Here is a 24,968-nt window from a genome sequence, read left to right as displayed (position 1 = left end):
ACCAGCCTCCATATCCAAAGGATCATCCTCCGCCATTTTCGCCACCTCCAGCGTGATGCCACTACCAGTCGCATCTTCCCCTCCCTTCCCCGTCAGCATTCCGAAGGGATCGTTCCCTCCGCGACACCCTGGTCCACTCCTCCATTACCCCCACCACCTCGTCCCCGTCCCAGGGCACCTTCCCTTGCAATCGCAGGAGGTGTAATACCTGCCCATTTACCTCCTCTCTCCTCACTATCCCAGGCCCCAAATACTCCTTTCAGGTGAAGCAGCGATTTACTTGTACTTCTTTCAATGTCGTGTACTGTATTCGCTGCTCACAGTGTGGTCTCCTCTACATTGGGGAGACCAAGCGCAGACTGGGTGACCGCTTTGCGGAACATCTCCGCTCAGTCCGCAAGCAGGACCCTGAGCTTCCGGTTGCTTGCCATTTCAACACTCCCCCCTGCTCTCATGCTCACATCTCTGTCCTGGGATTGCTGCAGTGTTCCAGTGAACATCAACGCAAGCTCGAGGAACAGCATCTCATCTACCGATTAGGCACACTACAGCCTGCCGGACTGAACATTGAGTTCAATAATTTCAGAGCATGACAGCCCCCCACTTTACTTTCATTTTTAGTCATTTTTAGTTATTTTTTCTTCCTTTTTTTTTGCATTCCTTTTTACATTTTTTACAATCTTTTTTTGCATTTATTTCATTTCATCTTAGTTTGTTCAGTTTGCTTACCCACTGTTTTTTTCAGGTTGTTTTTCTTCAGGTTTGCACTTGCTGATGTTCAATATTCAGTATATTCACACCTAATCTGTACTAATGCTTTGTCTTTCAACACACCATTAACATATTGTTTGCCTTTGCTCCGTGACCTTTTGGTCAGCTATGTGGCCTGGTCCAATCTGCACCTTCTCCTTTGTTATCTCTTGCCCAACCCCCACCTCACTTGTTTATAATCTGTGACTTTTCTAATATTTGTCAGTTCCGAAGAAGGGTCACTGACCCGAAACGTTAACTCTGCTTCTCTTTCCACAGATGCTGCCAGACCTGCTGAGTGAATCCAGCATTTCTTGTTTTTGTTTCAGATTTCCAGCATCCGCAGTATTTTGCTTTTGTTTGGGAGCTACACCCCGCCCCCATTCGTTGATTGACAGAGCAGGGACACTCCTCCTGCCTTTTAGCAGCTGTCCCACTCGCTCTAGTAAGAGTGCGGTCAGCGCTGGGCACAATGGCGTTTGTTACCCACCAATTTGTCCGAGCAATGTCCTCCACCAAGAGTTTGGCCATCAAACATGTCACGGTGATCGGCGGCGGCCTCATGGGCGCTGGCATTGCGCAGGTAACACGTTCAAGTCGAGCAGCGACTGAGCCCACTCTATGGGCCCGGTAACTCTGCGGGGACAGCGGCGATTCCCTCTTTACCCCCCCGGAGGCTCGAGGCTTGGTTGACAGTTGGAGACGAAGACGGAGCCGCAGACTCAGCTGGTGCGGCTGCGCGAGTCCTTTCGGTTAGCTCTCGGGGCCGCTTTTAAAATTTGCATGTCAACGGCATCTGGGCCGCACGTGACACCCCCCCCCCCCCCGTGCAACAACTGACTCAGGGCAGCGTCTTTCACCTTGGATTCTCTGCACTCTGTTCAACCTTTGCACGTTTTTTTCTAATGACACCGCGCCTGTTTGGGGATCAACCTTGTTGCCTCCAGGGCAGAAGGTGCATTTCCCAGGATGTGAGCGACAAGGCTGCCATTTATTGCCCATCACTAATTGCCCTTGATATGGTGGTGGTGAGCCACCATCTTATTGGATCACTCTATGTATGGTGAAGGTGTTCGATAGCGCTGCACAATAGGATTTTGACCCAATGACGATGAAGGAGCGGTGATATATGACGCAAAGCGGCATGGTGTGTGACTTGCTGTTCCAGTATACCCGCTGCCCTTGTCCTTCTAGGTGGTGAAGGTGGTTGACTTGCTGGTGCTATCGAAGAAGTCTTGGTGATAGTACACATTGCAGCCATGTTCTTCTGCTGCTGGAGGGAATGGATGTTTAAGGTCGTGGATATGGTGCTGATTAAACAGACTGCTTTTTCTTTTACTTACAAAGTTCTTACAGGGCCTGACAGGGTTGGATGTAGATCGGATGTTTCCCCTGGTTGCTGAACCAGGGGACACAGTCTCAGAATATTGGATAGGCCATTTAAGACAGAGATGAGGAGGAATTTCTTCACTCAGAGGGTGGTGATTCTTTGGAATTCTCCACACGAGAGGACAGTGGAAACTCAATCACTGAGCATGTTCAAGACAGAAATCGGTAGATACCTGGGTACAAATGACATCAAAGGATATGGGGATAGCGTGGGAAAGTGGCGTTGAGGTAGATGATCAGCAATGATCTAATTGAATGATGGAGCAGGCTCGATGGGCTGAATGGAAGGTGTCAAGCTGCCTTCATCTTCTCAGGGCATTCCAAAGTGATTCACAGCCAATTTTGAAGAGCATTTGCTGTTATAATGGCAAATAATGCAACCAATCTAAAAAAAAATTATTTGTTCTTGTGTAAGCAACATATATTTCCCATTCCTGGTTCAACCATCTTGTATGGGACTGGAGACATGTGTGGACCAGACTGGGTGGATGCAGCAGGTTCTATGTCCTGCAGGATTTAAGTGAACTAATTGGGTTTCAAATGTTTTCACTTTTTAGTTACCAGATGCATTGGATTTAGTTTCTTAAATGGCTATGGTGGGATTTAAATATGTAACCTCTTGGTTGCTAGTTTAGTACCATAACTACTAAGCTACCATACATGCACACAGAGAGGTATCAGGAGATTAAATGTTTAGTTAATGTTGGCCGTAACATTGAAAGAACTCCCCTGCTGTTTGAATAGTGCCAAGGCACCCTTTCTATCCACTTGAACCAAGATGGTGCCTCCACTCATTCGACACTCCCTCATTTCTGTGCTAAAATGTCAGTCAGTTTAGTCTATGTGCTCATGTCTCTGGAGTGGGTCTTAGACCCACAACAATCTGACTCGGAAGAGTGCTACCAGCTATCCAAACTGACACTTGAATGTTATAAACTCTCTTTTGATGGCCTCAAACATAAAGTTCATTTTTTTTTTCACCTTTCAAAATATTAATGTTAAACTAGAGAGTAGGAAACAAAACAGTGAATTATAACTGTATAGTTACTGTGTGTAGCTGCTGTATGAGTTCCGATGAAGCAGTTCACAAATTCTTCGACAGCACCTTGCAAACCTGTGACCTTATCGCTTAGAAGAACAAGGGCAGCAGACGCATGGGAACACCACCACCTGCAAGTTCCCCTCCAAGTTGCTCACCATCCTGACTTAGAAATATATCGCTATTCCTTATTTGTCACTGGTCAAAAACCTGGAACTCCCTCCTTGACAGCGCATTGGATGTATCTTCACCACATCTACTGCAGCGGTTCAAGAAGCCGGCTCACCATCACCTTCTCAAGGGCAATTAAGAATGGGCAATAAATGTTGGCCACATCCATGAATGAATATTAAAAATACTCATGACGTTGGAATATCTAATTCCTTTTTGTAAATACTTGAAATGTGTCTTGAGTTCAAAGTTTGCAACTTAATTAATTTCTGATACTTAAATTCAGAAGAATTTATTTAACTTTTGGTTTTGGGGTTTTCTGTGTGATTGTACATAATTTTTTTTGTTAAGGTTAGAAATCTGATAATTTAAATTTGAGCTTTTTTCAGAATTTGTTACCTTTATTGATTTATGCTTTCTTCCCTTTTTTGAGTTTCTATTTTCTTGTTTCTTCTTAACCTTCGCTTTTGGTACTTAAGTCTTCCGTTGTCATCTTGTTTCTTTGTTGCCCTTAGATTGTGGCACTAGCCCACTTTCAGTATTGCTTAATACATCCTATAATCTGATAATGCCAGGATTACCAGAGCCAGGGGAGGCAGAATAGAGGAAAAAGGAATTGGGATGGGGGTGTGGAATGAAAAATGAAGAGGTAGAGGGATAATAGCTGGTAACAGTGGGGCTCCAGAGAAGCAGAAACTGGGCTGGGCTGGAGAGCACTTGAACTAGCACTGATCTGGGGAATAGAGAACCGAAGTAGCGCTGTGGAAGGAGAGAATCCAGTAATGGTTGGGGGAGGGGGAGGTCGGTGGCGATGAAGGTAATGTGAGGGGTGACAAAGGTGTTACGACCGACGTGGGAGAAGTGCACTGTCTTTTCTAGTCTTGCCGAAGGTCACAACGTATATTTTTAAAAATGTTTACCCAGTTACTGATTCGGTCAATCATATACTCTATCCTTTATTCCAGAATAAAATACACCAACCAGGTTTCTTTAATAAACAACAAAAAATATCAGTTTATCAAACAAGATTTATCCAATAACGAAGCAAAGCGTTATCACACAGATTGAAATATGAAAGTTCCCTTTTTAAATTTACCCCCCACACACACACACACACGCACTCTGAAAAAGTACAGAAATTCTCTCTGCAGAGCTCTGTTACAAAAATAGACAAAAAAAAAACTGATGAAAGGTCACTGACCTGAAACGTTAACTTTGCTTCTCTCACCACAGATGCTGCCAGACCTGCTGAGTATTTCCGGTACGTTTTGATTTTATTTCTTTTCTAAAGTAGTTCTTTACAGGTGGCGTTGAGAATTAATCTGGCAGGTTTTTCCAGATTCTCAGGAGAGATGCAACACCAGGGATTTTAACTTTCCCACACTGGATCTTTGTAGGATTTCTTCAAAGAGGTAGAGAAAGAGGTGAGCTGGGTGTTTTGTCCTTGGCAAATTGATCTCCAATTGTCTTCAAAACAGCTCACATCCCAACTGACTTGAAAACAATATCTTCCCCTAACAGACCTCCATAAACTTTGACATGTGGCTTCTCCGTAAACATCTTCCCTCGGTGTGTGATAATCGCCTATTACTTATGTTAAAGTCTATTTAAATTGTAAGTGATTTCAGGATTTTTAACAGTGCTTTTGATGATTTGCATTCAGTAATTCTGTTTTTTTTTTACAAGTTAGGCCTGAGTAAATGAAATTCTGTTGTATTTATGAGATTTTGGTCTATTTTTCCATAAAAGTGCAAACCAGTGATCTTGGTTATAATGGTTTGCTCTGTCTGTAACTAAGATGCCTTGTTTTATGCTCCATGATGGTGCTGACAAATATGGATGTGTACTTTCTTTCATGGAGGCAGAGGAGTGCTGTTTTCAATCTATGATACGGAACCATTGTAATGCTAAGTTATGTGTTTCTGGCTCTGAGATGTCCTGTCATGGTGTTGGGATATTTCTTTTTGTGGTAGTAACTTGTTGGAAAGAGAATATGCTATAGTTAGTCCACTCAGGATGGGATGATCAAATGAGTTGGCATAAATTAAAATTATCTAAAGTCATTGGGTTCTACATTACAGTTAACTCCAAGATAGTCTTAAGTTTGTGAAATAACATACAGCTCTGGAATCCTGGCTGCGAACTTTGCCATATTTCTAACAACAATAAAAATAAAGGCCACAATGTGGAGAAACTAGAACCATCATTCTCAGGAGCTCATGAAAATGCTGTTGGAAGCTATGCTAGAATTAATGAAATGGGAGCTGTATTGGAAATTCAGCAAAAAAAATGTTAGAAGCAGGAAAATAACCTGCATAGGACTGTTCAGTTTGAGCAGGCTTTGGAGAGAGAAGTATCTATAAACTGATAAAATTGTTTTGCCAGTGTGAAGGACAAAAGATTACTGACATCTGCACAGAGTTGGAATTGATGTGCGATTTATTAGGAATCTTTTGTTACGACCGAGGCTGGAGGAGTGCACTGTCTTTCTCTTCTCCATGGGTCACAGCATACATATAAATGTTTTACCAATTTACCGATATGGCAAGTTATGTATGCTATTTTTAGTTTCAGAATAAAATCCACCAACCAGGTTTCTTTAATAAACAAAAAAATTATTAATTTATTATAAAACAAGGCTTATTCAATAAAAATGCAAAGCTTATCAGCACACAGATTGAAATATGAAAGTTTCCTTCTAAATTACCCCAAAACACAAACGCATGTGCGCGCACACAGGTTAAAGAAAAAATAAAGACGTTTTCTCTGCAGTGATTCACTTTATAAAAAAGACAAAAAAAAAGTACTTTGGCCAAATACTTGTTAATTCTTGAAGAAAAAAGGATGAGTTATGGGATGATATCAGCTGTCCCTTCAGTCTGGTGTCCGGATACGCATAGATGGGTGTCACTGGGATCTTTTTGGAACAGTTCTTTTCAGGCGACATCAAGGCTTAGTCTGGCAGGCTTTTCAGGAGAAATGCCGCATCAGTTTCTCTATTTCCCAAACTGGATTCTCAGTGTTTCTCAAAAAGATGGAAAAGGATGAGCTGGTGGCTTCTCTCTTAGCAAGCTTACCCCCAGCTGACTCAGAACAACATCCGAAAATGAAATAAACTCTTGAATAGCATAAATCTTGACATGTCACTTCTCTGTAAACAAGCCACCAAGGCTCCTACTGTTTACTTAGCTTAAGACATGTGACTTCCAGTAAGAGTTTGTTTTTTAAACCAAGTCCCAAGTGCTTCCAGTGACCTTTTTAAAAAAAAAAAAGTCCAGCAGCTATGGAATCTCTTCAATTTTTCCAATGAATCAATTTCCACAATCTTTTACACGAGTCCTTAAAAACCATATGAGTCATGGAAGCACCTTCATAATACTTTACTGGAAAGAATGAGCAGCAGTTGAGAACTGATAATGGGTTAACAAAATGGATAAAGACGAAAAGAGGGAAATGTGGATGCATTAGTGCCCAATCTTCAATATGAATTCATTATATGAGGGTGTCTGGGTAACTTTATAAGTAGAGTTCAAGATGAACAGAAAACTGATCAAACAACCTATAGGAGACCTATTGCAGTACTGATTACAGAGGCAAAATAAATTACAGGGGATGCTCAGCTCAGTTTGAATTATGAATTGAACCTAAATACTAACAAGATAAAGTCAATGGTAATCACCTAAGAAGACCACCCAAAATTAACTTTAGAGTGATAAGGAAATATACAAAGTTATTTATCTGGATAGTCTCATAAAATGGTCAATGTAATGATATAATTAAATACAGCATAGCAATTGCAAAAGAGGTGTTTAAAAAAAGAGGACTGATTAGTAATCCAATTTAGTTAATGAGAATAATGATGACAATGAGGATCATAATAGCACAAGGAAAGAAAAAATGATAGTGGTTATGGTATGGAATGACAGACTAGGCACATCATTTGGAAGTCAAGAAAAAAGGCTTTTGCCATGAACTCTGCAATAGATTGTTAAGTTGCAGGCAAAGAATAGGCTAAATGGACCAGGCAGGGGTGTTATCAAGGGCTGATACAGTGTATCTGTTCAAAGACCTGAAAGTATGGAGTGCATTTGCTCCAACCTTCAGAGCAGGGAAAGCAGAGAGAAAAATTGGAAATACTCAGCAGGTCAGGCAGCATCTTTAAGAACATGAGAAATAGGAGGAGTAGGCCATTTGGCCCCTCAAGCCTGCTCCGCCATTCAATAAGATCATGGCTGATCTGCCCAGACCTCAACTCCTCTTTTGTGCCAGTTCCTCATAGCCCTCAACTCCCCGATATTTCAAAAATCTATCTACCTCCTCTTTAAATACTTTCAGTGATCTAGCCTTCACAACTTTCTCTGGGGTAGAGAATTCCAGACATTCACTACCCTCTGAGAGAAGAAATTCCTACACATCTCAGTTTTAAATGAGTGCATCCTTATTCTGTAACTATGTCCCCTAGTTCGAGATTCCTCCATTAGTGGAAACATATTCCCAACATCTTCTCATGCCCCCTCAGAATCTTGAACGTTTCAACAAGATCACCCCTCATTCTTCTAAACTATAATGAATAAAGGCCTAACCTAATATAAAAGCAAAATACTGCGGATGCTGGAAATCTGAAACAAAAACAAGAAATGCTAGAATCACTCAGCAGGTCTGGCAGCATCTGTGGAAAGAGAAGCAGAGTTAACGTTTTGGGTCAGTGACCCTTCTTCGGAACTAACCTGTTTAGCCATTTTGATAAGTCAACTTTGGAGAGGAAAAACAGAGTTAACGTTTCAGGTCTGTGTGATCTTTCATCAGAATTAGCAACAGTGAAAGAAGAGAGTTTCTTTTCCTGATGATTTTACAAGTAACTTTCACCTTAGTTCAATTCATGGAATTTGTGTGGGTGGACAGCTCTGGAGATTTAAGCCCTGCTGTACCCTTTATTCTAGTTTGCTTAAAGATCATTGCTTTAGTGCACTGCAAAAGTTGGGTTTGATGATTTTTGAGTCAGGTCTTTGGACTTTGATCCAATATTTTGCTTATTAATTAATCAGAAATGAAAATTGTAACTTCATTGGAAAGCTGGCCAGAGTGTGATTTGCAGCATTTACTTTTAGATGCATTAAATATTAATCAGGGCTGTGATTTTTGTATCGTTCAATTCTGCTGCCACACAGTGTCCAAATTCCAGTTTAAAAAAAAATTGTGACTGGTTTGAACTCTAATCTTATCACACGTTGTTTACATTTTTGAATGTCTGTCTGACTTTGTCTTTGATCTTTTTTTCACAATATTTTGATCTTTATTTCACAATATTGTGGAGCTAGTTGGGTTAAAGGGCAAAAAGCAAACTTTGCACTTGCATAGCATCTTATCACTTCTGTTGGTCTGTTTTTTGGTAGTATTGGTTAAAGGCAGGAATGGTTGGCTCTAATACTGGGGGAACTTCAGAATAGTGTATCCATGGAACAGGCATACAGTTTCTCCATTTAATGTCTCATCTAAAGGATGCAGTCTCCAACAGCATACCACTCCCTCGGCAATACGTTAGAGTTTCAGCGTAGGTTGTGTGTGTAAATCCTGGAGTGGAATTTGAATTCACAATGTCCTGATTCCAAGGTGACGATGGAATACCTGTGTGAAATAACAATGACACCAACTGGAATATCACAAAAGTCAAGGTTGAGAAAAGGCCATTTATTTGCCTCGTCATCCCTGATCCTCTAGCATGTTAGCTCACTCAGCCAAGCATCCAATTGCATTTTGAACACATCTTTTGTTACCTGATAGAAATATAAATGTTTAAAATCATCTTTCAGCAAAGATTTTTTTTGCGATCTGTTTTTCAATTTATCCCTTGTTGAATTTGGTCATCTTGGTCTGACTGACCTTAGAAGTATTCTTCTGGGTTCACCTCACTCTTAACCTTTCTAGTTTAGGGGACACAGATTTAAGGTTTTGGGCAAGAGATGCAGGGGCAATGTGAGGAGGACCTTATTTTATGCAGCAAATAGTAATGTCCTGGAACCTGTGAGAAAGCAGATACAATGAATGATTTCAAAAGGAAATTGGATGGGCACTTGAGGGAAATAAACTTGCAGGGCTACGGGGATAGAGTGGGGTAACAGGACTGACTGGATTGCTCTACAGAGAGCCGGCATGGACTTGATTGGTTGAATGGCCTCCTTCTGTGTCGTAATGACTGTACGATCTTATTAGACTATAGAGCATAAACTTCTCTCATCTTTCATCATAAACATCCTCTTTATCCCTAGAAGCATTCTATTTGCTTTTCTTTATGCTCTTTCCAATGCATATAATTGGATTACCAGAAGGATGTCAGAAATGCTCCATCCATCAATATTGGCGACCACGCTCTGGAAGTGGTTCAAGAGTTCACCTACCTAGGCTCAACTATCACCAGTAACCTGTCTCTAGATGCAGAAATCAACAAGCGCATGGGTAAGGCTTCCACTGCTATGTCCAGACTGGCCAAGAGAGTGTGGGAAAATGGCGCACTGACACGGAACACAAAAGTCCGAGTGTATCAGGCCTGTGTCCTCAGTACCTTGCTCTACGGCAGCGAGGCCTGGACAACGTATGCCAGCCAAGAGCGACGTCTCAATTCATTCCATCTTCGCTGCCTTCGGAGAATACTTGGCATCAGGTGGCAGGACTATATCTCCAACACAGAAGTCCTTGAAGCGGCCAACACCCCCAGCTTATACACACTACTGAGTCAGCGGCGCTTGAGATGGCTTGGCCATGTGAGCCGCATGGAAGATGGCAGGATCCCCAAAGACACATTGTACAGCGAGCTCGCCACTGGTATCAGACCCACCGGCCGTCCATGTCTCCGTTATAAAGACGTCTGCAAACGCGACATGAAATCGTGTGACATTGATCACAAGTCGTGGGAGTCAGTTGCCAGCATTCGCCAGAGCTGGCGGGCAGCCATAAAGACAGGGCTAAATTGTGGCGAGTCGAAGAGACTTAGTAGTTGGCAGGAAAAAAGACAGAGGCGCAAGGGGAGAGCCAACTGTGCAACAGCCCCAACAAACAAATTTCTCTGCAGCACCTGTGGAAGAGCCTGTCACTCCAGAATTGGCCTTTATAGCCACTCCAGGCGCTGCTTCACAAACCACTGACCACCTCCAGGCGCGTATCCATTGTCTCTCGAGATAAGGAGGCCCAAAAGAAAAAGAAAAAAGAATTTGAATTGCCATCCGAATAGTTCATTAACCTCTGTAGGCTTATTTTGTACCATTCTGGTTTTGTATCCCTACGTTCTGTGTTTTTTGTACTTTTTGTTGTTTTTCTGTATTGTTTTAACAAAATATTGCCTGAAGCTAATTCACAGCTTTCTCGGGAATAACTGAAATAAACAGCTGTGATAAAAAAAGCAACTGTTCAGATACATTTTGTTTTCTTAAGTTTAGTTTAGTTTAGAGATACAGCACTGAAACAGGCCCTTCGGCCCACCGAGTCTGTGCCGACCATCAACCACCCATTTATACTAATCCTACACTAATTCCATATTCCTACAACATCCCCACCTGTCCCTATATTTCCATACCACCTACCTATACTAGGGGCAATTGCTAATGGCCAATTTACCTATCAACCTGCAAGTCTTTGGCATGTGGGAGGAAACCGGAGCACTCGGAGGAAACCCACCAGACACAGGGAGAACTTGCAAACTCCACACAGGCAGTACCCAGAATTGAACCCGAGTCGCTGGAGCTGTGAGGCTGCGGTGCTAACCACTGCGCCACTGTAACTACTTACTGTATTTTTCACCCGCAGGCTGTGACTACCTTCCCCCCGACCCCCTGCCCCAGGTTTGGGTTGGTACTTGGAAAAATTCCCGACATCGTTTTCCCAACCCTGGAGGCAAAACCCTGCCCTGCAGAATCATAGAATGGCACAGGAGGAGACCATGTGGTCCATTGGTCCTATGCAGGCTCCACATCATAGCTACCTAGTCTGCTTTTCCCTGACAGCTTTTTAATATTTCTCTTCATGTTTACCAAAACCTCTTGGGAACTTTACATTTTAATGCCTTTTTGTGAAAAAAATTCTTTGAAGTTTCCCCTTTATGTTTCTATTACTAATACTGGCTAGGAAAAAAATAACAATTTAATTCAGGTTTATAGATTAATGCTTTATTACTTTAGAAAAAATATTGATAATGAAGTATATGGTCCAGCAGGCTACCTGTAGCATAATACTGGAGAGACAACTCCCTTTTGTTGTTTATTCTTCATTACTTCCATTGTTGCCCAAATTCCAAAACTGACATAACCCCACCAAAAAAATGTACAACTGAAAAACAGCCCCGAATAAAGGCCTATCGCCAAGGTCACTGCTTCAAGATGACTGAATTCATCAAACTCTTTGTTATTATATTGGATTTAGGAATTTTATTGGTGTTTTGGGATTATATTCTGCTGTTCGGTTTATTCTTCTCTGTGCACCATCATCCAAACTATCTCGCTCTCTAAACATGATCAACTTTCCTTACACATTTTTCCCCTCTTGACATTGATGTTTTCTTAGCTTAATGCTCATCTTTTTAAAACCTGCCTTTCTACTTGAATGCTTCAGTTGTACTCATTCATGTTTTCAACATAAGCCTAATATTAAACTCCACATTGTGGTCCCTGTGCCCCAGCTTACAGCAGTGAGTACACTTCGCAAACTACTTAATTGACCGCAAAGTGCTTTGGGACATCCTGAAGTTGTGAAAACACTGTCTGAACGTAAGTTCATTCCTTACATTCTGTTGCCAAGGTATTTTCCAACTCTAATCTGTTCGACTTTCTTTGGCTATTCCTTCAAAGTCCAATAACACCTTTGCTTGCGTGTAATACTCCAATATAGTCTCTAAGATTGGCACCTTTTTATATATTTTCCAACCTGCCCCTGGTATATTGAAGTTATCCATAACAGCTTCCCTGCTTTGACTCTGAAGTTCTTGGTTCTCTCCTGCCTCCTGACCTGGTCTATAGTAGCCACTCTTGAGTTGGGAGAATTCAAATTCTGGGGTTTCATTTTACCGTATACTTGATTAGAGGTGGTCAGGAATCACAATGAACATTAAGCCTATGTGGTCGATGATTTTATTCAGAGGAGATAAAATATCTTTTTAAGTATTGTTGAGTTGGCTCAAAGTGTTACTGATGGAACGGTGTTTCTGCTTTCATTAGGTGGCTGCTGCAGCAGGACACACAGTGATACTTGTGGATCAAGCTGAAGATATCTTGAAGAAATCATTGAAGAAAATTGGAGACAGCATTGGGCGTATAAGCAAGAAGAAATTTATAGATAAGCCTGAGGTGATGCTTTAACATTAATGAACTTTGTAAACATTTGAATACTAATTCAACAAACTTTTTAATATATATTGAATGTTACCATTTCAATGAAAGCTTGCCAAATAGTATTTTTTTACACTAGTATCTGGAATGCATTGCCTGATAGAGTGGTGGATACAAATTCAATAGTAGCCTTAAAAAGGAAATTGGATAAATACTTGACATAGAACAAGTTGCAGAGATGTGGAGAAAGAGCGGGAGAGTGTGATTAACTGGATTGCTCCTCAAAGGAGCCAGCACAGATTTGATGGGCTGAATGGCTTCCTTCTGTGCTGTACTATTCTATGATTCTATTAGGCACCACTTCTTGAATTTGCCATTTCCCATTCTTCATTTGGTCTTACAGTGATCAGTCATTGTGTAGTTTCTTATTCGATGGTTGTGTCTCACTGATCTGTTAGAACAGTGCAATTTCCCACTAATGTGTAAACACACAGTGCATTGAAATGTGGACAGTATTCAATCCATTTTGTTCTGTTGTTGACATCACTTCTAGTTTCAGTAATATTCAAGCTCTTCAAAAGTCTGGAGTAAGCTTTTATATAGAGTGTGTTTTGATTAAACTATAACTGAATTTGAAGAACTCTTTTAGATAGTTTCTAACCACTATTTAAACTAACTCAACCGCCCTGCCCTCCCCACCAACTTTGAAATTTCTCTCCCTTTTCCCTTTTTTTTTTGATTGAGATATGATTCCACAGGCTTTGTTGGTTGAAATGGTCGTTCATTTCTTAGCCATCACATTGAATGTTAGTGGGCTAAAAGTATAGCTGTTTACATCCTGTCCTATATGTAAGCTTCAAATCAGGAACAGGAATCCTGGTGGAATATTTCCCACTTAACCCAGGGGCACAAAGACCAATCGTATTTTCCTCTGCCACCTTGGCGGAGATCCTGCTAACTAGGCACAACTGAGAATCATACATGGGGACCATTGCTAATCTGTATGAGTCAAAGATGTTCAGGCAACATTTTAGAATTTGAAAAAAATCTGCATGTGAAAATTGAGTGTCTTGCTCTTTGGCATCTGGCATCTACCTTTGTATGCAAACAGTTTAACCTATTCGCTTAGGATATCCCTTCTAATTGTACCACTGTTGAATCTTGATTATCAGAAGCCACTAACCAGAGAAGATGATTTGAAGCTATTCATTTTATGTTACTCTTTTGGGGCTTCTGTTGGCAGATGCCGCCAACTGTACCATCACAACTATTTTTAATTTTCTCTGGAAATTTTCTTCCTTTGTTTCATCTCCTTCAAGGTTTAACTCCAAAGTGCCCATCTTCATCTTTAATCCATGATGGTGTATACTGGTGTGCTATTTGACTATGGAGGACATCATAGCTGAGCTTAATTCTAGTATATGAAGCAAATTATAGTGCCCACCTCCACTCTGGGTAAAGTCTGCTAATTCAAGAGGGACTGAACCTGCCACCTTCCTAGACTCATATGGGTCAGAGTTCAGTGGCTGCTCCATTGGGATTGTATACTAAAATAATTCTTAAAAGTATAAAGGTATTCTACACACTAATCCCCATATGTACACGAGGTGGTGTACCTGACATTTCATTTCCCATTGTCTTAGGCTGGTTAGAAGCAGTGTTTAGAGCAGATGTTGTGTGTCAATATGATAGCATAAAGGTTTGGTTCAATGTACCCTAAATTGGAAAACATTTTATACAACCACTATTCTAAATTTGTACTGCCAGGACTGCAACTAATCAGCAATTGTAATGCAAAACAAACCCCTAAGGGTATCAACATTTCTATATAGAATGCTTGTGTTATGAAACTGATAAGTGACAACAAAAACTTGCATTTTTAAAGCACCTTTTAATATAGATAAATATTCCAAGGCACTTCAGAGATGTAAGGAAAACATACCAAGCCAAAGAAGGAGATATTAGGAAGGCTGAGTTTAAGCTTGGTCAAAGAGGTTGTTTTAAGGAGGGCTTTAAAAGAGAAGAGAAAGGTTGAGAGACAGAGGGTATTTCCAGGAAATTTTGCCAAAGTGGCTGAATAGTGGAATGAAGAGAGGGAGGATGCATGAGGCTCTAGTGAGAGGGTTGTAGAGTTTGGTTCAAGGGGGTTTAGTGCTGGAGGAAGTTGCAGAGGTGAGGACTGGTAAGGCCATGGATGGATTCAAACACAAAGATTTTAAATTTGGGACACGGGAGCCGTGTAAGTCAGCAAGGACTGGATGATGGGTGATCAGGACCTGATACAGTATAGGATACAGGGAGCAGAGCTTTGGATGAGCTGAAGTTTATGGAGGGTGCAAGGCCAGCTAGGAGAGCATTGGAGCAATTGAGTCTGGATATGACAAAAGAATGTGCAAAGTTTTCAGCAGGAGATGGACTAAGATAGGAGTGAAGGCAGCAATATTACTGAGCTGGAAGTAGACAATCTTTGTGATGAAGAGGATGTAGTGTTGGAAGCTCAGCTCAGCATTGAACAAGTTGTAAGCAGCCCAGTTTAGCTTGAGACAATGGCAGGGAAGGAGAAAGAAACAGTGGTAAAAGTACATAAGTTTGTTGCAGAGCAAAAGACAGTGGTATGTTTGACTGGAGCAAGTTAAGGCTCATCCAAGACTGGATGTTTAACAAGAAACTTGATAATGTGGAGTTAATGGATGGCTTGAGATTGCAGAGGATGGAGAGGTAGAGCTAGATGTTATTCGTGTACATGTGAATGCTAACCCTATGTTTCAGAGGCAGCATACAGTTAAGGAAGATGGAGGAGCCAAGGATGGATTCTTCAGGGAACTTTGGAGATGACAATGAGGGTAGGAAAGAGAAACTATTGGTATTGATCTGATATGTAAGTGTGATAGTAGTCCCACTCAGCTGGGCATTGGAGAAGAGGCATAGGGAGGAGGATGGTCTGGTCAACAGTTTTGAAGGCTGCACAGAGAACAAGGAGAGATAATGCACCACGCTCAGAGGGAATATTTTATTTGGAATTGTGGGAGAATGGCACAGATCTGGAAGGCGAAAACACCTTCAGGGATCTTTGGAGAGCAAAGAGGGAAGTTGGAAATGGGGCTGTAAATGTAGCCTTGCTAGCATCTTTCGCATTCGAAAAACAAATGACAAAACAGCTTGATCTATTTCCCTTCTCCACTCCCTGTGCCCCTCAATGTTGACCAAAATTAGGAATTTGCTGATGTGCGGGACATTACGCGCGGGGGCTCGTTTAAATAGAGGGAGCGGAGCAGCCGCCCCCGATAACTTAAGGGGGCGGCCGCCATGTCCCTGGCAACAGCTTCTGACGCCACCGCCATTTTTAAAGGGCTTTAAGCCCTTCAGTTGCATTTTAAAATTTAACGGTGCCGATCTCCGGTATGTAACAACAAAATGTCATTTCAAAGGTAAGTCACTTCTCCCACTCCCCACTGCCACCCCCCTTCCCCCCCCCAGTGGGTAAATTATACATTAATCACACTCTTCCCCATAATAAACCTTTAATAGTATTCCGAACTTTCCCCCCCAAAATTTGTTCCCTTTGACCCTTAACCCCTTCCCACCATCCCATTAGCCAGTAAAGATTGTTTACCCCGCTCCTGCACTCCTCCCGCCCTGAAAATGTTATTCCTCCCCCTCCCCACCAAGTTCTCACCTTGGAACTCCGTACAGAGTTTCGAAGGCATGCGGAGTACGAACGGCGGCTGTAAAATCGGCATGGGACGGCTGCCACCTGCAGGTAAGTTCATTTACATCTCTTTATTGTTAATTTGAATATTAAGATGAAGGGCCCGCTGCCAGGTAATATGCAGCGGGCCCTTCTCGATGTCGCGGGTTGAGGTGGGCCTCTCGCCTCTGCATTTTACCGGCCCCCTCGCCATGAACTGCGGCGTCGAGGGGCCAGTAAAATGCATCCCGTGTGTGTGAACTTTCATCCTACTGTGGCACTATATCTGGGGTACCAATGTATTAAGCTAATCATAAATCAGATTCCTTTTTATGAAAGCCAGTTAGGACCCTGTATTGCAGTGTCCCATGTGTGGAATTGAGTGGTAATGCTGTGATTGTCTTGCCTAAATTTTAAACTATATTTTTTCTTTTGATTTAAAACTTCAAAGCTTGAATTTTAGGCAAATTGTGCTTTTTGGAACAGCTGTAATTAAACTTTAAAACTTCCGCTGTGGATTGCAGTCTAACCCTGTTTTTTTAAACTACCACGCTATATTGGAACAGGAGTTATTGTAATATCTGGTTGTACGCATTCACATATGGCTCTTTAGACTGGCATGAGGTCAGTCTGTTCAAACTAGTGTTTAGCACTGTCCTTGATGGAAGTAGTTGAATTCTATCTGTTTCTGTTCACTCTTGAAACTGTTACAAGAAAAAGAATGTCTTGAACAGCAGTTTTAGAATTAAATACTGCATCCTCCGCAATTCTTTTTCAAATGGAGCAACAAGTCTCCAGTCTCTAAGCAGATAACTTCAGTTTAGTAACTGATCTTCCTACATGTGCAAACTGATTACTTTGAGCTCCCTGTTTGTGCCTGGAGCTGCTCTGACAACATGGTTATGGGGACATCGAGGAATGGCTTTGTACACATATTTTGGACTGATTTGCAGGCACATACGTGGAGAAAGTTAGTACCAGGATGACAGTTCCGGATCATCATCCAGACCTGTCTGAACAGCTAGTTTCAGTGTAAGTGAATGGAGGTACTCCAGGATTTACATAGACTGCCCTAATAACATACCTCATCAGAGCACCTCTGGGTAGAAGTGAGTATATGGAAAAATGTTCCCCGGTGGGGAAAATTAGTTCCTAAATGTTTCAGTTTAAAAGATATAATAGATGAAGTACTTGAAACACACTGGGATTTCTTTTAAATCTAGAAATGTTCGAGGTTATATATAATTAATAATAATTAACCATGGCATGGGAACAGCCACTTTATCCCTCCCCAAATAAAATTGACAAATAAGCTGCTTCAACAATGGTTTAACTTGGCAATGCCGTTTTAGAACACCGCAATGGCTAATCTCTTTTAGTAATCATTCATTCACAGTACTTTGTTACAGGTTTGCTGATAAAGTTGTGACTGAACGTAAGTGTTAAGGACAACTGGTGTTAATTACTGCTCTCATCCAACATTAGGCTGGTGCAGAATTCGTTCAGCAGACTCTTCAGAGAATCAGTACCTGCACAGACCCTGCTTCTGCAGTGCCCAGCACAGACCTAGTCATAGAGGCAATAGTGGAAAATATTAATGTTAAACAGGAACTTTTTAAAAAAATGGATAAGCTTGCTCCAGAGTAAGTATTTGAATTATATTTTATTCTCCCAGTGAAGTAAAGACTTGTATTTATATAGTGACTTTCAGGACCTCAGGATGTCCCAAAACACTTCATAGCCAATTAAGTACTTTTTGAATTATAGTCACTGTTGTAATGTGGGAAACAAGTAGCTATTTGAGCACAGCATGGTCTCACAATGAGATAATGACCCAATACACTGTTTTTGTTTAGTGATGTTGACCAGGATCTTTACATCCACCTGAGGGCACATTGGGCCTTGGTTTAAGGTCTTAACCGAAAAACAGTACCTCCAATAGTGCAGCATACCTTCAGTTCTGCCCTCGAGTTTCAGCCTAGATTATTTGCTCAAATCCCTCCATAAACAACACTTTTTCTTTTAGTGGAATGCCTCATTTATTTTGCTAAATAGATGCTAATGGATCCACCGAAGATAATGGAAAAGGGACTTACCAGTAAGCCATTTTTGTTCTGACGAAAGGTCACAGACCTGAAATGTTAAATTTGCTTCTCTTTCCACAGATGCTGCCAGACCTGCTGAGTATTTCCTGCACTTTTTGTTTTTATTATGGCCATTTTTGTTTGTTGTGAACTATTATGACTTCACATTGTAGGATATTTCCAAATAAGCTCATTATTGTTTTACAGTAGGACTATGTCCATAATTATCTGGTCAGTAATTCCTGATTCTTTGTGATTGTAGACATTCCAACGTGAAGCTAACATAATGCACCTTATTGAGTTGCATTATGTGAAGCTGTATTGGTGCATTATGGGAATGTTGCCACTGCCTTTTAGTAAAGCGGGGAATCTACTGAATTTTGAAGAGATACTGGAAGATCTCCTAGCAGGATGGTCTTCTTCTTCTTAGGCAGTCCCTTGGGATTAAGGATGACTTGCTTCCACTCCAGGTCGATGAATTCTGAGATGGCTGTTAAGTCCAATGTGTGATTTGCAGATTCTGCCACACGAGCGGCAGGTGGTACTTGAAGGGTCAGGTAGATGAGTAGTTTGGAGGTTTGTGCGCTCCCTCCAACCCCTCGACTTCGCCTCTACATGTTCCCTTCCCAAATGAGCTTTCTCCATCTAGAACAGTCACGAGCCACAGACGCCCATGAGTCGACCGGGATGTTTGATCTCTTCAAGGATGCTTTGAGGATATCTCTAAAGCGTTTCTACTTTTGTACTGGGAGTCTCCTGACATGACCAACTTCTGAGTAGAACGGCTGTTTTAGGAGTCTGGTGTCAGGCATGCAAACCAGCCCCACGGAGCTGGTTTTGGGTTATTAGTGAGCCGATGCTGGGCAGGTTGGCTTAGGAGAGGACGCTGCTGTTGGACTGCCTTTCTTGTCACCGGATTTGGAGGATCTTGCAGAGGCACCTCTGGTGGTACTTCTCCAGTGCTTTGAGGTGTCTGCTGTAGGTTGCCCAAGTCAAGCAAGGCTGTGTCATCGCACCAACCTCCTTCATTTCATTTTTCTTGCTGCAATGCTACACCTCATCTCTTGCAAACTACTTGCAAGTGTGTAGATAATCTACAGAGCAGAGGGGAAACTGTTCAATTTACGCCGCCTTCAATTCAAAATCACTCCAACCTCAGTCGTTGCTTCAGTATGCAGATGACGCTTGTCTGTATGCTCACTCTGAAACTGAGCTCCAGATCATGGTCGACGACTCGCTGAAGCAAATGACTACTAAATACTCGGAAATTTTTCATATCTTGGGAACCTCCTCTTGGCAAAGGCAGACGTAGATGACGAGGTTCATCATCATCTCCAAAGTGCCAGCTCAGCCTTTGGCCGATTGAGGAAGAAAGTATTTGAGGGTCAGGATCTCAAACCTGAGACCAAGTTCATGGTTTACCGGGCAGCAGTGTTCACTGCGCTCCTATATGCTTTGGAGGGGGCTGGTAGCATAATGGTAATGTTACTGGACTAGTAATCCAGAGGCCTGGATTAATGCTCCATAGGCATGAGTTCACTTCCCACCTTGGCAGCTGGAGGAATTTAAATTCAATTAATAAATCAGTAATGATGTTCATGAAACTACCGGACTGTTGTAAAAACCCATCCGGTTCACTAATGCCCTTCAGGGGAGGCATGTGACTCCACACTCACACCAATGTGGTTCACTCTTTACCTTCTGAAATGGCCTTGGTGTGCTGCTAAGCTGTGGGTGTGGCTCATCACCTGCACGAGGTCAATTAAGGATGGGCAATAAATGTAGGCCTTGCCAGCAAGACTTGCATCCCAAGAAAGAATGCAAAATGATTAAGTCTATTGCAATAGTTCTTTTGCTTTTTATAAGTCTTTACTCTTAATCTTCCATCATTGTAAAGGGAACACTTTTAAAATGTGGTTTTAATAGCAAGTGCAACCAAGTGTTTTGTTATTTTGAAGGAATAATTCAGTTTTCTTTGTTTTCCTAATAGGCATACAATTTTTGTTAGCAACACTTCTTCACTGCCAATCACTGAAATAGCAAATGCTACAACCAGACAGGACCGGTTTGGTGGGCTCCATTTTTTCAACCCTGTACCCTTGATGAAACTAGTGGAGGTTTGTTTTCCTTGTATTTTATTACCAGCAGAGAGAATGGAAAGGATTAAAACAAAACTAGGATCAAGTTATTCCCAGCTACCTTCTGTTAAATTGAGTCAGGGAATTATTAGTCTGTTTTACATCAGGTCTACAGCACAGAAACAGACCATTCAGCCCAAGGGTCTATGCTGACTTTTTATGCTCCATACAAGCCTCCTCACAGCCCTCTTCATCCAACCATTTTAGCATACCCTATTCATTTCTCCCTCAAGTGTTTATCTTGCTTCGCCTTAAATGCTATTTGTCTCAACTACTCCTTGTGGAAGCACGTTCCACATTCTGTCCACTCTCTGAGTTATGAAATTTCTTCTGAAATCCCTATTTGATTTATTAGTGACTAGCTTGCAGTTTTGATCGCTAATTTGGATTCCCCACAAGTGAGAACATTTTCTCTACATCTAACTCTATCAAACCCTTTCAGAATTTTAAAGATCTCTATTAGGTCAGCCTTCAGCCTTCTCTGTTTTATAGAAAAGAGCCCCAGCCTGTTCAGGCTTTCTTGTTGGGTATATCCTTTCCTGTTAGGTATAGCCTTGTGAATCATTTTTACCCCTTCTCCAAAGCTTCTCCATCCTTGTTATAATTTAGAGACCAAAACTGTGCACAGTATTCCAAGTGTGCTCTAAGCAAGGCTGGATATGACTTCACACCTTTTGCTATTGCGGAGTTGCAGAGTTGCTATTGTTAACCTCTAATGTCTCTTTTCTGTTTTGTAGTTACTATACCTTCTTTCTCCACAATTATACTCCCTCTGTAGCATATTCTGAATATTTAATTTGTTAAAACTCTGATGACTGAGGAGGGAATTTCTGTTGTTTAAGACACACATTCTAGAGGTGTTTGGTTCCCCAAAAATTTAGGATGGATGCTTGTGAGACCATTTTTTGTTAAAAATTGATTCTGAGGACTTCTGAGAAATATCCACTACATTTTCCTTTTTCCCTTCCTCTCATTTCCACAAATAAACAGTGTGAAATGCAGAACACCTAGCTGACACAAGTTATTTTGTAATGAACATCAGAACTGTTTGTTTAAAGCTTCAGTTTATCCCAAAAACTTACATAGAACATACAACACAGAAACAGATCATTTGGCCCAACTGGTCCATGCTGTTGTTTATATGCCACATGAGACTCCTCTAACCCTAATGCGTACCCTTCTATACCTTTCTCGCTTGTGTGTTTATCCAGCTTCCCCTTTAATGCATCTATGCTGTTCTTGTGGTAGCAAATACCACATTCTAACTACTGTCCAAGTAAAGAAGGTTCTCTTGAATTCCTATTGAATTTATTATTGACTATGTTATATTTATGGCTGCTAGTTTTGATATCCCAGAGAAGTGGAAACATCTTCTCTATGTTTACCCTTTCATAATCCTAAAGACTTGGGTCAGGTCACCCCCTACACTTCTCTTTTCTAGACAAAAGATGCCCAGCCTGTTCAACCTCTCTTGCAAAGATAATTCATTCACCCTTTTCTTGCTTGCTCCATTTTCTTGATTCTAATTTGTGTTGTTTCTCTACCTAATTTGTCCACTTTGCCTTATTTAGCTGTCACCTTTTCTTGCATCCCATTTCTCTTTCTGATCACCCTCCAGGAAAGTTGGGGAGTGCAGAATTCTACTCTGAAATAGCAAATTTATTGAACCATACTAGCACTTGTAAAATGAGGTGCAGTTGAGTTATGAGTGTAAATTAGTATTACTTTGGCATGTTCAGTTTTTTAAGCACTGTAAATGGTCTCAAATTTAATTGCTTTATTTAGAAAAAAGTTTCTGTTATCAATTAACTCCAGAAAATGTTTGGGGTGCAGTTCCTTGAATAGGTATTTTTGTTAATAACGTATTCTTTTGATGGGAAATTTTTGATTTCTCTTTTAATTTTTATGAATAGGTGGTTCAGACTCCACTGACCAGCCAGCAGACATTTGAAGCACTAATGAACTTCAGCAAAGCTTTGGGGAAAAAACCTGTGGCTTGTAAGGTAGGTTACTGCCTGCAATAGTTACCTTTCTCTTCACTCGTCACTGGTATCAGACCCACCGGCCGTCCATGTCTCCACTTTAAAGATGTCTGCAAATGCGACATGAAGTCCTGTGACATTGACCACAAGTCGTGGGAGTCAGTTGCCAGTGATCGCCAGAGCTGGCGGACAGCCATAAAGGCGGGGCTAAAGAGTGGCGAGTTGAAGAGACTTAGCAGTTGGCAGGAAAAAAGACAGAAGTGCAAGGAGAGAGCCAACTGTGTAACAGCCCTGACAACCAATTTTATCTGCAGCGCCTGTGGAAGAGTCTGTCACTCTAGAATTGGCCTTTATAGCCACTCCACGTGCTGCTTCACAAACCACTGACCACCCCTAGGCGCTTACCCATTGTTTCTTGAGACAAGGAGGTAAAATACAGAAGAATGTCCCCTGGTTCTGGACTCACCAGCCAGGGGAAGCATCCACCCTGTCACACCCTGTAAGAATTTTGTACATTTCAATGAGATCACCTCTCATTCTTTGAAATTCTAGAAAATACAAGCCCAATCTCTCCTCATCCCACCTTCCCAGGGATTAGTCTGGTGAACCTCCGTTGCACTTCCTCTATGGCAAGTATATCCTTTCTTAGATGAGGGGACCAAAACTGTACACAGTACTCCAGGTGTGGTCTCACCAAGGCTCTATACAATGGCAGTAAGACTTCTTTTTTCCTGTACTCAAAACCCCTTGCGATGAAGGCCAATGTACCATTTGCCTTCCTGATTGCATGCTGCACCTGCATGCTAGCTTTTAGTGACTCATGAACAAAGACACCCAGGTCCCTTTGGACACCCAACACTTCCCAATCTCTCACCATTTAAGAAATACTCTGTCTTTCTGTTTTTTCTACCAAAGTGGATAACTTCACATTTATTCACATTATATTCCATCTACCATGTTCTTGCCCATTTACTTAGCCTGTCCAAGTCCCCTTGAAGCCTCCTTGCATACTCCTCACAATTTACATTCCTACCTAATTTTGTGTCATCATCAAATTTGGAAATATTACATTTGGTCCCCACATCCAAATCATTGATGTAGATTGTGAACAGCTGTGGCCCCAGCACTGATGCATGCAGTACCCCACTAGTAACAGCCTGCCATTGAGAATGACCCATTTATTCCTACTCTCTGTTTTCTGTCTGTTAACCAATTCTCATTATTTTCTGAGTGTCTATTCATCACATCCTTTATAATAGGTTCTAACATTTTCCCTCCTACTGATGTCAAACTAACAGGTCTGTAGTTTCCTGTTTTTTCTCTCATCCTCCTTTCATAAATCGTCGGGTTACATTTGCTACTTTTCCAGAATCTATAGAATTTTGAAAGATAACCACCAATGCATCCACTATCTTTATAGCCACCTCCTTCAACACTCTGGGATGTAGCTCATCTGGTCGAGGGGATTTATCAACCTTCAATCCAGTTAATTTTTCAAGTGCTACCTCTTTATTAATACTAATTTCCTTCATTTTCTTATTTTCACAAGTGCCTTGGTTCCCTAGTATTTCTGAGAGATTTTCTCTATCTTCCTCTGCGGGGACAGACACAAAGTAATTGTTTAGTTTCTACGCTTTTTCCCTATTCTCCTTTTATAAATTCTCTGCCTGCAATGGACCCACATTTGTCTTGCAAATCTTTTCCTTTTCACATACCTAAAGAAGCTTTTACAGTCAGCCGTATATTTCTCACTAGCTTACATTCATATTCTCTTTTCCCTTTATCAGTTTCTTGGTCATCCTTTGCTGGGTTCTAAATTGCTCCCAATCCTTGGGCTTACCTCTTTTTCTGGCAACCTTATAAGCCACTTCCTTTGATCTAATGCAATCTTTAACTTCTTTTGTTAGCCACAGTTGATTCATCTTTCCTGTTGGGTTTTTGTGTCTTTGAGGAATGTATATTTAAGCCTATTAATACAAAAATTAATTATAAAGAATATAACAAGTGTAGTGGGAGGAGAAAAGGGGGAATAATAAAAAATGGCTAAAGAAAATATAAAAGGAATTAGGGCTTTTATAAGCTAGTTAAAAGAATAGTCAGAAAGAGTAAGACTGCTCATTGGTGGAAGGAGTTTAATTGTGGAGAATTAAGTTATAGTGGCTACAAAACAGAAATCAGAGAGTCGACTAGTCAGAAGGTAGGAAATGATGTTCCTTGGGGATTGGTGCTGGCACTGATAGGCCTCGTTGTTTTGGGCAGCGTGCTGTGCCCATCGTCTGGAGAAATAACTGGAACGGTTACTTAAGAAACACATCATCACCTGCTCTGCAGCCAACATACCTCGAAAAGAACAGTAGCATTTGTCAACTTACCACAAGACACAATAGCTGACCAATCAGCAGCAAGAACAATAGCA

General features: G+C 41.3%; 1 protein-coding gene across 1 annotated transcript in view; it reads left to right on the top strand.

Moving 5' to 3' along the window:
- The first annotated feature begins 1,154 nt into the window (after positions 1 to 1,154).
- hadh (hydroxyacyl-CoA dehydrogenase) overlaps positions 1,155 to 24,968 on the top strand; it is a 43,057-nt gene continuing 19,243 nt past the window's right edge. The window contains exons 1-5 of the mRNA XM_068045480.1: positions 1,155 to 1,333; positions 12,550 to 12,678; positions 17,834 to 17,991; positions 20,423 to 20,549; positions 22,484 to 22,573. Coding sequence (XP_067901581.1) covers positions 1,223 to 1,333; positions 12,550 to 12,678; positions 17,834 to 17,991; positions 20,423 to 20,549; positions 22,484 to 22,573 — 615 coding nt within the window. The 5' untranslated portion in view covers positions 1,155 to 1,222. The remainder of the gene's footprint in view (positions 1,334 to 12,549; positions 12,679 to 17,833; positions 17,992 to 20,422; positions 20,550 to 22,483; positions 22,574 to 24,968) is intronic.

This window comes from Heterodontus francisci, chromosome 1 (assembly GCF_036365525.1).
Source record: "Heterodontus francisci isolate sHetFra1 chromosome 1, sHetFra1.hap1, whole genome shotgun sequence".
NCBI lineage: Eukaryota > Metazoa > Chordata > Chondrichthyes > Heterodontiformes > Heterodontidae > Heterodontus > Heterodontus francisci.
The sequence above is the reverse complement of the archived record's forward strand: the minus strand, read 5'-3'. Positions and strand labels throughout refer to the sequence as shown.